Genomic DNA, 19,092 nt, shown 5'->3' on the forward strand with positions numbered 1-19,092 from the left:
GTATGGTGTACAAATTACAGGTAAGAGGAAGAGTTCATTTCAAAAAAAAACATTCGCAATGCAGTGGAGGACTATTTCTCAACTGGTTGTTTTCATCTTTAGCTTTATTGTACAAAATATCAGGACAGAAAAGGAATTCATGTACATACACATTTGAGTTTCATTTCTCTAAGCTCTTTTTTTTTATAGACTTCACAAGAGACTACAACACTCGAATCATATTTATAGCAATTATGAGACTCATTATGCAAAATGGAAACAGAACAGTTCTGTCATTCTATTCAGAATTTTTGCTACATTCCATAAGGTCAGGTTACTTTAGACTCAGTCCTACAGCTGGTAGATGAAAGTTCAGTTGTGGTGGCTTTGGAAATTCCAAAGTTTTGTTGGGCTTATGCCAATGGCATCAACTGATTTATAATTGTAGGGCTGCCCCAATCCACAGCAACTCTGGATGGAACAGAGGGAGAAGAAGCCTTTTTACTTTCACATTTCTGCTTAGTTCCATTTATTTCAGTTCAAACAAATTAACGTGCAGTTCCAAGTTCACATGCACACAGTAAAATTCAATAGCAAATAGCTAATCTACAATAGCACAGGTTTTGCTTATATCTTTAAAAATAAGCACTAAGATACATTAAGCCTTTTTTATTAACCCACAACCTCCCCAGAAGCAAAAAAGAATGAAAAATCTCAGTCTGGCTCCTTCTGATGATCTCACTGCAGCCCCAGAGGCTGAAAACAGCCAATAGGTATAAAAAGTGAATATTCTGGATATAAAATGTGGCTTACCTGGTCTGTACAATTATTGCCAAACAGCAAATTGAAAGAGAGAGCATTAGTTATAAGGTTAGGACCCAGAAAAGCCCATGTGAAGAATTTGCAATGGAGGGAAGAGCTGAATTGGGTCTTCCTGCTTGCTACTATGTTATGAACTTATTTAATATGCCTCCCTTGAAAAAACATAAAGAACTTATAAGGGTCAACAATTGAAAGTGTTTTCTGAAATGAAAATACATTAAGTCCATGTTTTTGCCTCTTATTGATTTATTATGTTTAGATACTGCCAGATTCAATAAAAATGATTCCCAATGGTTTACAGCATAAAAACAGAGTAAAAATGTAACAACCAATAGAGATATAAAAACGATAAAGCAGTAAGTGTAATGGGGACCATTCATTTCCCAAAGACTCTTCAGAACAAGTCTGTCTTTAACAGTTTCTGGTAGGCCAACAATGAAGATATGAATCTAATCTCAAGGTGAAGAGTATTCCATAATAAGGGGGCTGCCACAGAGAAACCCTGTTTGCAAGCCTCAACCCCCTTCAACTTCCCTACATGGGGGACCATTAAAAGATATTGGCTGTAGGTCCATATTGAATGTTGGGAAGGCTACCTTTATGTGGAGGAGGGAGTCCTTGGACCTTGGTGCCAAGATATGTAAGTTTTATTGGTCAAGACCAGTATTTTGTATTGCATTTGAGAACTTATTGATAACCAATGCCAATAAGCAACTAATCATAGGTGTTAAATGAATATAGAAGTTTTGATGTGCTAGTATACAGGTACATTTTACACCAGTTGTAATTTCTGGGTAGTCTACAGAGGCATAATAGAGAGCTTTTTCTTCAGTTCATCAGAGTTCATAGGCTGAAGACAATGCCATATAATATTGTAAGATTCTGCCCATGAAGAATTAAGATTCTGAGCATCTATATCAGTAAAATGTTGCACTAACTGGTCACAGCAGCCAGGTAGTAGTTTGACCTGTTCAACGTTCCTCACAGGGATGGGCAACCTTAAACAAACCTGCAGGATGACAACCTACTTATGCAACTAGAGTGGAGAAGTAAGCATGCTTCATTGCTGTTATTGCCATAGTGTAGGCTTGAATAGGAGTTCATAAACATATTCAGTCAGATTCACATAATGTTTTCTTCCAGAAGGACTTCAGGGATCTTTTCTATTGCTTCATCTCCTGGAGAGGTTCTTTAAACCAAGATCTTTGGGGACGATCATACTAAGGGCCCTGTCCTTCTCCCTATTCCAAGCAGTGACCAGATCCTCAGCAGAATTATCCACCACATTGTTAGGAAACTCAAGTGTCCTTTGGAAACCATCCAGATTCATTAGACACCAGAGCTAGACCATCTTAATAGGCCATGCTGCCCTGTGAAGGTTCCAGGTAGCAATGAGCTGCATCTGGACCAGGAAGTGATCTGACCACAATTAAGGAAATCCTCAGCCCTTCCTGAACCTGCCCAAGGACTGAAATCTCCTACTAAGAAGGACCTGGAAAACTGCACAGCAAGCCCACAGGCAAGGTCCAAGAGTTGAGAAAGAGATCCTGCTGGGCAGCTTGTCCAGTTGCCCAACATTACACGCAGGCATTCATACACCAGTATTCTAGGAGTGGAGTCCCTGGTCACAGGCAAAGTCCCTCTCACAATCCCTTTTCTATTCCATCTTGTTTGGAAAACAGAATGCCGAACAGAGACATGTTGCCACTATCACTGCTACTTGTTTCCTTTTAAAAATGCAGCGGGCATTTTTAGATGGAATTCTACAATTAATTAAAACTATTAAAAGGTAGATTTCATAATCCTACAAAGTTTCCCTTCTTCCTCTTTAAATAACCCAGGTCACATCAATCTTTTGTCATTCTGTTATTAAAACATAATTTTAATCCCCTTTAAATGACAGAGGCATTTGTATTGAAATAATATTACATGTTAAGTCTCCCCTTGGGGACACTAACCTCTTTTAATAAAACTATTGTAATGGGAAGATCCTATAGATCTACAGTCTTTAGTATAGAAACCTGTAATTTCCTTCTAGTTTGAGAGCGAATGCAAAGGGGCAGATCAGTGAAAGGTAAACATCCAGAATTCCCTTTCTGTACAACATTAAATAACTAGCTTTAAATACTTTAAAACAATCCCAACTCATCCAACAAAAACTTCCTTTCTTCATCCCGCCTCCCAAGACAAAGCCGAGAGATGCAAGAGGAAAAAAATAAATCTTCCAGACAGTTGATTCATTCCTTTCGTAGAACATCATCACTTATCTGTTAATTGGCCACATTAAACTAAGCAAAATATCTGTCTCTGAAGGAAGAAAACTATTCCAGACTGTTGCAATAGGTTGCAATGTTTAGCAGTAATGCTGTATTTAAACCATATTCATGTTTGCAAATTCATGCAAAAAGGGCACCACATAAGATTAATGGCATTTAAGTGACCCAGACATTTTAAGTATGCTGGGCTGTTCTACAATATTTATTCAGATAGTTGGATGAACCAATGGTATTATGGGACTCTACCAGATTAAAAGCTGCTTCAAGCTTCTGTAATCACATCAAATTGGCTGGGTTTGGGATCTGAGCAAATTTTTACTCAACAGTAATGCATTTGAAACCATAATAAAGCTAGTTTCTTAACTTATCATTAAAAACACCTGCCTTATCATTCCTTCTGGCCCCCAAGCTTCAGGTCTCTCAAGAAGAAAAGTACCTTGATCCCTTTTCAGCTCCCCATCAAAGGAATCTCTGAATTTCTTTGTGTATGACCACAACAAACACACACAACATTGGATGGGTAGGTATGTGCATCCAATTAATTTTATTTTCCTTTTGCATAGAGTAGGGAACTAGCAAGGTGGGATGCTTGTTATTTTAGACAAATTCGTTTGGCAACTTGGAGTGGAGCAGCAGTTCAGTGCTCTTTGTTTTCAGTATTTTGAAGTTGGCCAAAGTGAAGCTATCAAGGTTGTCTTCAAAGTGCTTTTAATGCATTGGAATGTGCTGGAGTGGAAGCAGTGCCAATATGTAAGTGCTGGTGCCTGGGTCTTTCGGTTCTCTATAATATATTTATACTAGATAACATGGTGATCTAGCTTTCTGTTCTGTAAAGTGGAAGGGCGAGAAATCTTCTGTAAAGAGGTTAATGCCATACATAGAAAATTTCTACACCAACACTGCTTTCAAACACATATATATTTGAAACTTGTTTATATATACATATACACATTCTCACCCTATCCTGCAATCCAAATTCTACAGAAAGAGAAAACATGGTATGCATGTCTGTTATACAAATCTGCATAATTTATTCTTTCATTGCAGATCTCAAGGAAAGGTAAGAGCTATGCACTGAAATCTCCATCTACTACTTAACTCTATAAACTCGTACAGGGTCCTATCTGACTTTTTTAGTATTTTAGGAGGCATTTCCCATATATCCTTGCAGTCTTAATAGCAAGAAATGTGGCTTAGAACCAAAGGAAAAAACTGGGAGCTAGTCTCTAGCCCTTCTAGAAGCTGAGATATAGGGCAGAACATTAACAGCGGTCACCCTTCTAGAAGCCCATTTTGTTAAAACATCTGTTCTGTTTTTCACCACTTTTAGCCTGCAAATGACAGGCAGACAAACAGAAATAAAGAAACGTGGTTTAGTTTAGTTGTAATCCAATTCCAACTGTTATGGTTTTAGCTTGGTGCAACAACAAATTACATTCACTGTTTTCATCAGTTATGCTTCCATGTCCTTTTATTAAAAGAAAAATAGCCTACACTTTCACTATGAAAGATATACTTTACAACTGTATCAGTCAGTAAGTGCAATAATTAATTGCAGAAGCTCTGTATTTTTCTGGACAAACATAATGGGAGCTAATCAACCTTCTGAACCAGCATAATCTAAAGCTGTCTGGATTTGATTTGGGAGACAGAAGTTCAGTGTGAGTTCACTAAGAGGCTCAGATAGCCTTGAGGATATAAAGTTCTCAGATTTTCCCAGTCCCACTCTTCACAGTGTAATATGACCATATTTAATCGCTATGATTCCCAGCTTATGGAAAGCATTTCACACATTACAAAAGAAAAAAGAAAATCTTCTGTGCAATACAAATTAAATGGATATGTGACACATTACAGGCTACAATACTAATTATTGACCTCCACAGAGCTGCATTTTTCACCAGGTTGCATTTTATTAGCAGAAATCACGCCATCAACACCAATTCTTGAAGAATCTGAATTGAATAAATAGTCTGGAGAGAAGGAACTAGGAACTGACTTTGTGATCTACACTCAAAAACTTTAAGTAAAGGTTTATCAGAAATACGCAGTGCTTTTGAATGTATATATAATATAGGTTTTCCTTTGTTTTAAAATGAAAATCTTAAAATAGTTTTTCTACTGCCACTTTTGATTCTATACTGACAAAACATGAATCTCCCATGACACATATTGAACTTTTAATTTCCTCCATTTCCTACTGTATGCGTAAGCAAGGATCAGGAACTGATGAACTGTGGGTAGAAAAAAATAATGCGGCTTCTGAATTTTTCTGTTAGCTACATTTGATGGGTATGATGAAAATAGAGTTCATCTTTTGCCCCTTCAAAATATTCAGTCAGTAAAGTTAGCTACTGATGGACAAGCCACACCTGCTTCTCTCTGCTATGGTGCCAGCACCAATCAGGCTATGACAGGTTTTTATTTTTCTTGTTCTAAATGGGAAAAATGATATACAGTGGTACCTCTAGTTACGAACACCTCTAGTTACGAATTTTTCAAGATACGACCAGCTCCGGCCCCAAAAATTTACCTCGACATGCGAACTCCGCCTCGAGCTACAAACCGGATCCGCCGCCATTTGCCCTGCTGCCACGCAGTCGTGGCTTCCTGTGGGCGAGATCGCGATAGCAAGTAGACGTTTGGTGAGGCTTGTGGTGTGTTTTGTGGCGTTTGGAAGGTTTTTGGTGTGCTTGTCAGCATGGCTCCAAAGAAAATGCAGAGCAGGCTGGCAACTGACTTTAGACAGGTTTTTCCCCAGAACTCAGCCTGCAGCTAAGAGGCAAAGAAGAGAGGAAACCCCTGAAGGAGATCTCCCCGATGTCCCTTTGGAGGGGGACTCTCCCTCCAAACAATAACTGCCTCCCCACCCCATTCTCTCTCTTCATACTGTGCTGTACTGTACTTTTTTTCATGTTTTTGAGGTTTAAAAATAAAATGCATATGTTTCAGAACTGTTTAGCCGTATTTACATTGAACCTTATGGGGGAAATTTACCTTGGGGTGCGACCAAATTCGGAGGGCGGATTAGCCGTATTTACATTGAACCTTATGGGGAAATTTGCCTTGTGGTGCGACCAAATTCGGAGGGCGGAACGGATTAACCGTATTTACATTGAACCTTATGGGAAACTTTACCTCGACTTGCAACCAACTCGAGTTGCAACCAGAGTCACGGAACGGATTAAGTTCGTAACTAGAAGTACCACTGTAATTTAGAGTCTCCTGTCCTCGTTATGGTTTTAAAAATGGCCACTTCCTGACTGACTGGATCATCCCTGATCATGTGCTGTTGGTGCAAGGGGATAAGAAGAAGCTGTAATTGGCCAGCCATGTTGTGTGAACATGGCCAGGAATAATAACCTTCCAACTCCAAAAATTCAGTCTAGTTCTCATTTAGGTGGCAAACCTATCTCTGGATTGTGCCACTTCAAACAGCAGATCCAATTACATAAAAACAGTACCTCCTCGTTGTAATTTACTATGTCAAAGAGAGAAATATGGCCCAGACATAGGTTTAGTACCTTATTGAAATCTAACTCTTGGTTATGGGGCTGTAACAAGTCTGTGTCTGCTCACCAATGCAAAACTATGCTAATGGAAATTCAACAGGCATGAAATATCAACATGTGAATAACACAGAAGCTTGCATAAGTTTAATGCCTGACCAAAGGTGGGAAACCTGAACCTTCTGGATATCAGGCAGCCCCTGAAAATCTTCTTTTCAGCCCCTGGAGATGTTTCCAACCATACCAATTCCAACCAAATTTCAGCAGCATTTTTTAAATTTTGGGTTACTGCAAATGTAAAATCAGTCCTCTCTCTTTTTTTTTTAAGTGGATGTTAAAACCTAAAAAAAAAAACCAGTCCCAAAATTACTTTCTGTAAAAATAAAACATTAAAAGCTGGAAAATCTTGGCTCCAGAGATGTATGCGATATAGTCCAATATACTATGCATCATCATCTTGCTGACATTAGACCTTGCTCTTCCAAAATACTAAGCACAGCCTTCATTCCTACAAAGTTACCTGCCTTGGCATATACTCTCACCTAGATTTGACATTTTTGTCTATTATAAAAGGGCCAGCATACAATCTCTTGCCTGAACATTTTTTCTTGCTTGAAAATAACATTTGAGATATAATGGAATAGCGGTAGAAAAGGAATAAGAAAGGACAAATCAACGCTGCTCCCCCCCATTTCTACTAGCCTATCAAAATGCCACTCATCAAAATATGATTCTGAAAAGTGAAATTAGGAGAAACAGTTAAACAAATTCACGCACTCCCTTGATTAAACATGTGGGAGGAGTTAGTTTATGTCTTTCTAATTTAATGTTTGCTATGACCTTCAATACAACAGCAAAGTCACTGCTTTCAGCTGAAGAAAGTGGCTCTTTTCAGTACATAGTCCTCAACTTATAACCATTTGTTTAGCGACTGTTCAAAGTTACGACAGTGCTGGAAAAAATGATTTACGACCGGTCCTCACATGACCATTGCAGCATCCCCACCGTCACATGATCAAAATTTGGGCACTTGGCAACTGTCATGTATTTACGACAGTTGCAGCATCCTGGGGTCACATGACCACCATTTTCGATCTTCCCAGCTGGCTTCTGACAAGCAAAATAAATGGGGAATTGCATGATTCACTTAACGACCATGTGACAACCATGTGATTCACTTAACAACCACAGTGATTCACTTAATGACTACACTGGTTAATGACGAGTTATTTGAGTTAAATACATGATGGTTCAAGTTCATTACACAATACTACTTATATAGTATTATACAGTAATACTGTTCTGGCATACATACAATTCGACTTAAGGACAGACCTTGGGAATAGAACATGTTCTTAAACTGGGGACTACCTGTATATGATTGCTACATAAATGTTCTCTTGGTGAACATATTGTGCTAAAAATGTATTCAGTTATTAACATGAATAATGTTTGTCTTTAGAGTAAAAGGCAAGATACCACCTCGCACCCCATTTTTGCTCCTTACTAGAACTTAGATACTTCTTTAAACTTGTAGTGCAGTACCAAAATGTGCCAGATTAGTCACCTTTTTTTCAGATATAACTGAATGACATGTATCACTGATTTCAGAAGAGCTAGGGAATCAAATGAAGTGAACCATTACTGTTGAAAAGTAGATATTCTTTATACTGTTTTTTGCTGTTTAACTTGATTTTATTTGTTCAGTACTTAACTGCAAGTTACTAACTGTAATGAACTTATCATCTACTGACATAATATTTTCTTGATATTTTAATTTCATAGAAATCAGTGAATTACAATTTTATGCCTGCAACCTTGAAGAATGTATTCTCAGAAGTTCCACTGAGTTCAATAATTTCTCAGCATTATCCAATATATTGTTTAAAAGCCTGGGGATCCAACTAAAACAACAGACCACTTATCCAGCCTTTCCACGTAATAGTTCTCTGATCAATATAATTGTCAGTACCATCACTGCAGCAAAAAACCCTAAATGAACATTTTCAAAAATGTTAGTTTACTTCTATTTGAAAGAGATCCAAACTGCAATGGGAGCCTTGTATCCATCAAAATGTATACATCCATTCAGACAAATAAAATTAGACACATTAGCCTAAAGCTAATTCAAATACAATTCTTATTTTGAAGCACTACATGATCTCACAGATGGCTTCATCAAATGCATTTTGTCCAGCAGTTCTTAATTTGTTTGGACACATGAGTCATTGTGCTTGAAATCAGCAGAAGTACAACAGATTATTGGAGAAAGAAACTATACTGCTCAGAGAACTTTGCCAATTGCATCACAGACAAGCAGGCTGGCATAAAACAGATTGTGATAAATTTTTAAGGACCACCGTCTGAATTTTAGTCACAAGAGACTGTGAGATAATGTGCAAAGCTTTTTGGAATATGCATTATTGAAACAGGTCTGTCTAGCTCTGAAACACACACAGGATTCTCACCCAAAGAATGCTTCATTGAACAAAGATTTCATTCCTTAGTGCAGCAGGATATAAGATTTAAGAATATCTATCTATCTATCTATCTATCTATCTATCTATCTATCTATCTATCTATCTATCTATCTATCTATCAAATTTGTATGGCTGCCCATCTCACAAGAAGTGACTCTGGGCGCCATACAACAATCATATAAAACAATAATATAAAAACAATAATTATAAAAATATGAACAACAATATGAACAATTATTGAAAATTAAAATATTATTAAAAATTAAAATATTTAAACCACAGAGCACAGAGAGAGTGAGTAGATCAACCACAATAGGAGAGCCAGGCACAGTGACATAACCAGGTCATAAGGAACTTCCAGAACATTAACAGGGATGGAGCTAACCTGACTTCAGGGGTGAGAATGTTCCATAAGGCAGCAGAGAAGGCCTACATTCTGGAATCCATCAGATGTAAGTCTCTCGCAGATGGTACCCGCAGTATGCCTTCTCTGCCAGATCTAATGGGACAGGCTTCCGCAACTGGGGAGAGGTGGTCCCTCAGATAACCCGGTCCCATGCCATGAAGGACTTAAAGGTTAAGACCAGCACCTTGAATTGGACCCAGAGCAAACTGGCAGCCAATGCAGCTCACAGAGCAGAGATGTGACACATGTTATTCTAGGGGCACACATAACTGCCCAAGCCACTGCATTCTGCACCAGCTTAAGCTTCTGGATACTCTTCAAGGGCAGCCCCAGGTGAATCCTGACTGGAAAAGGTCCAGAAAATCCCCTTCATCCAAAGTCCTCTGAAGCTGTCACGCAACCACCTTCTGATCTACCTTCCCCAAATTTTCATACTGGATGAAAATTGTCCAGTACTGTGGGGTCCAGTGATGGGTTCTTGAGGAAGGGGGGGGGGAACCAAGGTTTCTTTAAGAGGTAAAGGAGCAATCCCCTCACTCAAAGAAGAATTAACCACTGTTAGTTCACATGACACTCCCTGGGCTGCTTTAACTAGCCAGGAGGGGCGTGGGTCTAAAGAGCAGGCGGCTGAGCTTGTCTTAAGCCTTAAGAACCCTATCCACTCCTCAGGTCCAACAGATTCAAACCATTCCCAGATAACTGGGCAAGACAACTTCTCTGGACTTGCAACAAGGCCAGCATCCAACTGAGTGAATCCAAGCAACTTTGTCTGACAGATGCTGAGCAAATTCCTCCGCATCAAATTCCTCCACAGGGGCAAAAGGTTCCCTGAGCTCCCTGAGCTCCCTTTACCTAAGAGGGCTTGTGTTACCCAAAACAGGGCTATGGGGCAGCTATCTGTGGACACAATAAGGACAGAGAAGTACTGATGCTTCGCTGCCCTTACTGCCACAAAGTAGGCCTTAATAGCTCTTCTAACCCTTAATAGCTGTTCAGTCAAGTTCATCCTTTGCTGAGAGCCAATGATGCTCTAGACGTCTCTTCTCTCGTTTTGTCTCCCTCAACTCCTCTGTGAACTATGGGGAGTGACAGGATCCCTGAAAGGGGAGAAGTGGCGTGGGCGCAATTTGATCTAATGCCTCAGTCGCTCCCTTATTCCAAGCAGTGACCAGGGCTTTGGATGGACTGTGCAACAGACCAGCAGGAACAACCCCCAGCTCTCTCTGAAACCCATCCAGGTCCATCAGTCGCCAGGGGTGGACCAATCTAATGGGTCCAGCCTCCCTGCAGTGGATAGTTGCACTGGAGAATCCCATGGAAATCAGGGCATGAACTGACCATAACAAGGAGGACACCAAAAGCTCCCCCAATTTCAGATCACACAGCCACTGCTCTGATTTAAATTTAAAAGGAAATTTAAATAATTTTTATTATTTTGTTAAAAGAGGAAGATCAGCTAACATTAACATGCCACTTATCAATAACTATGACTCTTCTTATAGTTATTAATTTAAGTATTTTGAATTTCTATTGCACAAAACTAAAAAAAAAATTGTAATGCTCCTTAAGACAGATATCAGCTCACAATGATTAACAGCACATGCTTTTTATGTGAGGCTACCATTTCTAAAATATTCACCTTTCAAAGTTTAATCCAGAACAGTCAGTTTTAAAATGCTGTATAATACAAACATTTTGAGTAATTTGTACAGCATATCCTTTACTATTTACAGAATAAAATATAAATTTAAATAATATATTCTAAAGCTCAGGATCCTCATAAGCATGCTGAAAACCCTATGTTTCTGAGGATGCCCATTTGGGGTTAGAGATTAACACAACGGCATTATTTTGGGGAGGGTCTCTGGGCTTTATAGAGGTTTTCAGAAGCTATATGCAATTCTGGGGCTGCAGATTCAGCACATCCAAATTAGACCTATGGTGTGGATCTAATACAGAATACTCTGATACTATTGTAACTAATTCCCAGTATTTAAACAATTTTGCAAAGGTTGGGATTTCTTTTTACAACGTATTAATTTAATCATTTCTACAAATTGTTACTATAAGAACAACATAATTCTTTAAACTACTTCCTCAACTGTTACATCTTCAATTAGTGAAATGATTCATCTTTGTCAGAAACAAGATGGCATCCTGACATTAATTCTTCCAGTTAAGTAAAAAATTAAGTACACAAGAGAAAAATGGCATTTTCAATAACAAAACTAATCAAGTCTTCTTCCAACTTTAATTAAACAACTTATATATTTTCTTTCTATAAAGCTATTTCCATGTTATGCTTTCAATATTTACGTGTGGGTATCTGTTGTACATCTGCATGGCAACAAACACAGCCCTGCTCAGTATACCTATGAAGTGCAATGAAGGCAAAATTGTGGAGTCCTTGGGGTTCTCTGAGCTTGGTTCTTTTCTTGCAAACGTTTCATTACCTGGCTAGGTAACATCTTCAGTGCTAAAAAGGGATGGGGTTAGCACTGAAGATGTTACCTAGCTGGGTAATGGAACGTTTGCAAGAAAAGAACCAAGCTCAGAGAACCCCAAGGACTCCACAGTTCAACCCTGAGCTACACATATTCACCTCTATTGGAAGGCAAAACTAGAGCATGTGCCTGCCTGACCTGATATAGCTCTAAGTCCTTTCCCAAAGTCTGCCTCATTTCCTAGAAACTTGGAATCCAACATACAACAGCTTACCTTGGTAGAATACCAAGGTATTAGAATACCTTACCAATACCAAGCATTTAAACAAGTGATTTAAACAAATCTTTGGCAAAGTTTGCTTTCTAAAAATGTAGACTTATATACAGCATAGATTGTTTTAGTTTATGTAAGAATTATGACTGGGGTTAATCATGTTTGAGGGGTCAAGGCTGCATCTTGCCCTTCTGAAGGCCTGCAGAAGGTCATCCAGAAATGGTGTGATGCCACTGGAAGGAATTGGTTTGGTTTTGGGGGGCTTGTTTATTCATGTTCTGTGGGGAATCAAAATGGAAGTGTGGGAGGCTTCTAAGAGGCAAAACACTCCTATTCCCATCCCTGCAAACCTCTCAGAATGCTTCAAAATTAAATTACAGAATTGTTTGTTTTGCTTCCAGGTTTTAATGGTGTAATCTGGCAATTCTCACTGGCTTTGAATGGAGCACTGTGGGACTCTTGTAAACCAGTGTTTCAAACCAGTGTTTCTTAACCTTAGCAACTTTAAGATGTGTACACTTCAACTCCCATGCTGGCTGAGGAATTCTGGGGATTGAAGTCCATGCATCTTAAAGTTGCCAAGGTTGAGAAACACTGATATAGACCATAGGCTGGGTTGACCATCTCTGATCTAGACAAACTCATGTATCACCAGAAACTAGCTAAAGTAAATTCTGGACCCAGCGAAAAGAATGCCATATTTATCAATTACTAGCATGCAACCCCTTTAGCTCTTACCGAGTTCTACATCCTGGTCATCAGTAAGAACAAGAATGATGTTTGGGCGGATATTCCGCCGGTCCCTTTGAAATCTCCCCTTCAGACGCTGATTCAACAGGAAGGCTGAACTGTCATCCATCAAGGATAAGAGAGTCATTATGAATAATCCCATGGCAATGTTACGCTGTGCCATATTGCTCTGATTTTGCATGCTCTTCAAGCAAAGTTGAGGGTGTATTTTCTGGTTCTTCTTCAAAGGCTGATCTAAGAGGAGAGGAAAAATGTTTAAAAATGTAAAAAAATTGTATTTATGCAATAAAAACATAGACACATTTTATGAACCATTAATTTTAAATACAACAATATTTAAAAATAGATTCTCCTTTAAATGAGAAAACTAGACTATGCAGCACTTTAGATTCAATTCCAGAACAGCATTTTAGAGTGCAAAGGAATATGAACACAGCACTTATCTGCAGCTTTTAAAGTAGCTGCATCTTTTGTGCAGCTGCCCTCCATAATTATGTGAGCTGAGAAAAGATGTGGCTGCTTTAAATGGTTGCAAACAGGTACTACATTTGCAACACTGTATGCTCTGAGGCATCTTTTTGGAACTGAATATTTCACAAAGCTTGTGAAAGCACATTATACAGCAATCATAGCAAGCAGTAGAAAATGTGCATGCCTATAAAATCTGAATGAACATACACAAAAAAGCCACTGGCAACCTTCATTTCCCAATATACTTCCACTGATTCACTTTAGCTTGAAGATAGTCATCTCCCTTTTACATTTTAGATGGTAATCAGAACAAACAACTTACAATTTATGGCAAGCACAACTGCTGGAGATTATGTATATATATAGAGAGAGTGTGCCTTCGAGTGCAACTGCCTGGAGAAGTCCCTGCCATATTCTTGGCAAGATTTTCAGAAGTGATTTGCCCTTGCCACCTTCTTCCTACGGCTGAGAGAGAGTGATTGGTCCAAGGTCACCCAGCTGGCTTCGTGCTTAAGGCAAGACTAGAACTCATGGTCTCCCGGTTTCTAGGCTACTGCCTTAACCACTACACCAAACTGGCTCTCTGATGGTAATGTATGAAGTCTGGTTTTTCAGGTTTGGTTCTCTTTTCATAATTTATCTTAACAAAAAATGTAACAGTATTGACATTGGTATTAAGATCAGAAACTCAGAACACTTCCAGAATAGATTTTCAACATTTATTTAGTCATTAAATGGGGAAACAATCTGCTGAATGAGGTTTATAGGTAAAAGACGTGTTAGGCCATCTTTCTGGGTTTTTTCCTCAACCCTTTTTCTACTAAGGCAACATACCAGAAACTATCTTTAGAATTAACATTTTAGGCAAGGTAGCAATAAGCTTAAATTAATCCTATAATGTAATGGAAAATGTAAGCTTTCCTCCAAATTTCATTGCAGTAGTTCTCGTACAGCAATCAAGAAAATGTGTCCTTACTGACACCACAACTAAATTTTTCTCCGTGTGTCTGAAAAATGCAGGATTAATTTAGAAGTACATTATAAACTTAATTCTGAACTTTCTAAACTTTCTGGCTGTGTGGGTAGATATTCGGTGTTATGTCAACAAGATTTGGGTCATTATTTCAAGTCAGTGGGTTTGTTTTAAAAAGAGAAAAACAAGCAGGTTGTTGGACTTGTTTTAAAAAGGGGAAACAGAGAACCCATTCTTAAAAAAAAATCACAAGCTGCTATACAGATTTTTATTTACTTGACATAAACCAACAGACAATAGTATTTCTTGTCCAGAATTAAGCAGAATTGTCATATTCTTATCTGGCTGTTCATTGAATTTAGTGTACCCAACAAATACAATTCTCAGAGGTGCACAGCTCAAAATTCTCTAAGTACCGTTTAATATTTTATTAAAAAACACCATCTTTCTGTCATATTATGGACCTTAATCACAACCATATGTTTATTAAACTTGTATGCTGTCAATTTCATTTGACTCATGGCATCTTACAACTATTAAAATATCCACAGTATATATAACACCACAAACAATAAAACATCTACAGTAAATATAAAGCTTTAAAATGTCCACAGTTAACAGCAAAAGTTTAAAATGTCCACAGTAAACAATACCACCAAAATATCCATTACAGCACTTTACTATCATAAAACAATAATCCTATTATAATCCCATGACAGTTATTCCACATCCCACAGATCACAATGATAAGAGAACAACATTAAAGCCTTGAAGGGCCTCTGGAATAATTCAGCTTTTAATGCTATCTAGGAGGCTGTCACAGTTGCTTCTAATCCAAAGAAGGGTGTTCCAGTTTAGTGCTGCGACTGAAAGCATCACTTCCTGGCTTCATGTGCATGCACACACACACATACCCACACATACCTTATCTCATGGAAGTGTGGAATTTTCCTAGTAGTTTATTTCAGAATAAATATATCTCTATATCTATGCCAAAATTCATTTTGTTCAGATAAACCTTAATTTAAAAAGTTCTTAAACTGTGACAAAACTACTGGCCTGAGAGAAAAAGATCAAGTTTTGCTATATCTATGGATGGAAAAGCATCAAGACTGTAACAGTGAATTGGGACACACGTCATCTGAGCACTGGTGTAACAAAAATAATCCCCAAGCTGCATGTACTAAGGTCATCAAACTGGAAGATGCCGTAGATGCCAGCCTCCTATGCTGTGCAAGAATCCAAATTAAACTTTGATAGACAGCTGTCCAGCCTCTCCTTGAGCATGTCTTCTGAAGAGAAGCCCACTATGTTCTTCAGTAATTAGTTCCATTGTACAGGGAGCAAAGATGCCAGAATCTTGGAAAGAGGCTAATATAGCACTAATACCTAAAGAAGAACAAGATCTGACTTTAACAAGAAATTATAGACCAATATCATTATTGAATATTGATTATAAGTTGTTCATAACGATCCTAGCTGATACATTGAAAATAATTTTGCAAGAATTTATTCATGAAAATCAGTGTGGGTTTTTACCTAAAAGATAGTTAAAAGACAATTTCAGAACTGTGCTGGATATTCTAGAATATTTGGAACTGCATAATGAAAAACAAGCTACATTAATTTTTTTAGATGCAGAGAAAGCTTTTGACAATTTGAATTGTACTTTTCTATTTAAAGTTCTGGAAGATATGAATTTTGAGGACAATTTTATAAAACAGGTAAAGTCAATTTATACTTCACAGAAAGCACAAATTATTACTGATGGAGATCTAACAAAACCATGTGAGATACAAAAAGGAAGAAGACAGGGCTGCCAAATGTCTCCTTTTCTGTTTATCTTGGTCCTTGAAATTTTTAATAGAGACATAAGACAGGATGAGATGACTGTGGAAGTAAAACTTAAAAAGGGACCTACAAGTTAAGAGCTTTTGCAGATGATTTGGTGCTGGTTTTAGAAGACCCTTTAAAGGGAAGTGAAATATTAATTGGAAAACTAAAAGAATTTGGTGCATTAACAGGTTTCAAGATTAACAAACAAAAGACAAAGATATTAACAAAAAATATGAAGATACAAGACCAAACAAATTTGATGAATAAAATGGGTTTTAAGATTGAGAAGAAGGTAAAATACTTGGGTATTAATATGACAAATATGAACTGTATGTTATTTCAAAATAATTATGTTAAGACATGGAATGAAGTTAAAAAAGATATGTTAAGATGGGAGAAAATACAACTACCATTGTTGGGAAGAATTTCTGTGATTAAGATGAATGTTTTGCCCAGAATTTTATTTTTGTTTCTGACAATAGCCATTTTGACAACTGATGTACCAATTAAACAATGGCAGAAAGTTATATCTAAATTTGTGTGGCAGGGGAAAAAGCCACGAGTTAAATATAAGGTGTTGCAAGATGTAAAAGAAAGAGGAGGATTGGAGTTACCTAATTTGAAATTATACTCTGCATCTTGCTGTTTAGTTTGGATGAAAGAATGGATGTTGCTGAGAAATAGAAGGCTTTTGGAGCTAGAAGAACATGACTTGAGATTTGGGTGGCATGGATATTTATTGTACAATAAAGCTATGGTTAATGTAGATTTTAAAAATATTTTTGTTAAACATGACCTACTGAGCATATGGAATAGATATAAACCCAGGTTATACCCAAAAATACCTTGTGGCTCTCAGCACAAAAAGCATTTTATAGAAGAGAAACAATAAGAAAATACAAATGGCTAACTTACTGTGATATATTAGAATTTTGTCAAGGAGAATGAAAAATAAAATCGAGAAAAGATTTGGCGGCAGAAGGATACACTTGTCAATGGTTTTCCTATGTACAATTATTAGAAAGATTTAACATAGATAAAATAATGTTTGGTTTTGAGCATTGTAAGACTGAGTTTGAAATAGAACTGTGTACAAATGATGAACATGCTATTGCTAAAATGTATAAACTTTTATTAAAATTTGAAACAGAAGTAGAACAAGTGAAAAAATGTGTGATAAAATGGGCTAAAAAATTTGGTTACAATATACAAATAGAACAGTAGGATGAAATTCATTCAGAATTCAACTAATTCAGATAGATATTCCCTGACCATGAATCTTAAATTTAATCCTGCTCTTCACCATGGCCTAGTTAAATTTATTTCCCCTTGTTGCAAAAAGATGAAAGCAGAATAGGAGTTGAGTGGTTCTACCTTCTTTTGCTATTGTTAAATGTTTATATTTGCAATTTTAATTATGTACTTGGTATAGTGATTCTTTCTCTTTTTATTTTGAACATATCTGAAGAAGCCCTATTTTTTATCTTGACGTGTTTCATCAACCTCATTTCATTCAGACTTTCAGCTGTTCTAACATCATCTCTGTAATTCAGAACAGTCTCTTTCATGGTGATTCTCCCTCTTACTTAGGTTTCTGTTTGTTTGTTTCCTGATTCTCAGTAAGTTTCCTTGTTTTGGTATCATTCCTTTCTTTTTCCTTCCTGCAGTTCTGCTTTCAGTATCTTTTTTAAGATAGTATAAGACTTAGTTCTCAGATTTGATAGAGATGTGAGAGTGTTACATAAACAACCAGCTGCAAACACATCTTGAGCTCTTTTTTTTTTCATTATTAGTTACTTCTGTCATGGAATCATTTATCTGATTTTATTTATTTATTTTATTATCTGCAAAGACATCTTGAGCTCTTTTTTTTTCTTTTTAGTTACTTCTGTCATGGAATCATTTATCTGATTTTATTTATTTATTTTATTATCTGCAAAGACATCTTGAGCTCTTTTTTTTTCTTTTTAGTTACTTCTGTCATGGAATCATTTATCTGATTTTATTTATTTATTTTATTATCTGCAAAGACATCTTGAGCTCTTTTTTTTTCTTATTAGTTACTTCTGTCATGGAATCATTTATCTGATTTTATTTATTTTTAAAAAGTACACTTATTTTGAAGTCCAAGATACATGTTTCCTTAACCTTAAATAATCCAAGGTTATGTGGTCACTATCAGGTTCTTGGCAGTTAAACTGAAAGTGACTGTTTTCCAGACATGTTTCTCACAGGATCCTCTTTAGCAAGATTTATTGAGACAGATGGAATTTTTGTATATTATGGAAGAGGCTTTCTGATTTTCTTTCTAACAGCTTTCCAATAAATCAAAGGAGGCAGTCTCTTCACTGATAACAGGGACATTTGCAGCTGGTGGTTTATGTAACACTCTCACATCTCTATCAAATCTGAGAACTAAGTCTTACAGTTCCTTTTTTTGAAAGATAAGCTGATAGCCAGCAGTTCTTGATCCAGAGTAGATAGTTATGTAAGCACACAATACTCAGCTTCAAAGTCATCATGAGCCTCACAAAGAGTCTGTTAAATTGTAGAAAGGACAGGAAGAAAAAGTTATTGATTTGAACTAACATGAATATAAGAGTCACAGCAAATACATTTTTACTTTGGCAGTGGTCAATCAGCTATTTAATTTGGATTCATTTATTAAGCTATGTCCATGAGACTTCTGTCAAGTCCTAGCCAAGAAGATCAGTTGAACAGTGTAAAGCTAAGATTCAAGATTTACTGCTGAGTCCTTGTTGTTGTTGAAGCCTAAAGCTCTCGGCAGCCCATTTCAACAGAAAGCAAGGTTTTCCTAGAGTTTCTTTTGACATGATTTACTGAAAAAGAATAGGATAAGGTTATAGAAAAT

At 37.1% G+C, this 19,092-nt stretch overlaps 1 protein-coding gene across 9 annotated transcripts in view; it reads right to left on the reverse strand.

Annotated features, from left to right (window-relative positions):
- Positions 1 to 19,092, reverse strand: part of SULF2 (sulfatase 2) — a 311,016-nt gene that overhangs the window by 77,742 nt on the left and 214,182 nt on the right. For all 9 annotated transcript variants that reach the window (XM_088154099.1, XM_088154096.1, XM_088154100.1 and 6 more), the window contains one exon: positions 12,929 to 13,174. In XM_088154099.1, the coding sequence (XP_088010225.1) occupies positions 12,929 to 13,121 (193 nt within the window). In that variant the 5' untranslated portion in view covers positions 13,122 to 13,174. The remainder of the gene's footprint in view (positions 1 to 12,928; positions 13,175 to 19,092) is intronic.

This window comes from Python bivittatus, unplaced genomic scaffold (genome assembly GCF_059951505.1).
Source record: "Python bivittatus isolate LINGU-HERP-01145 unplaced genomic scaffold, Pbiv_v1 ctg000700_np1212, whole genome shotgun sequence".
NCBI classification, from domain to species: domain Eukaryota; kingdom Metazoa; phylum Chordata; class Lepidosauria; order Squamata; family Pythonidae; genus Python; species Python bivittatus.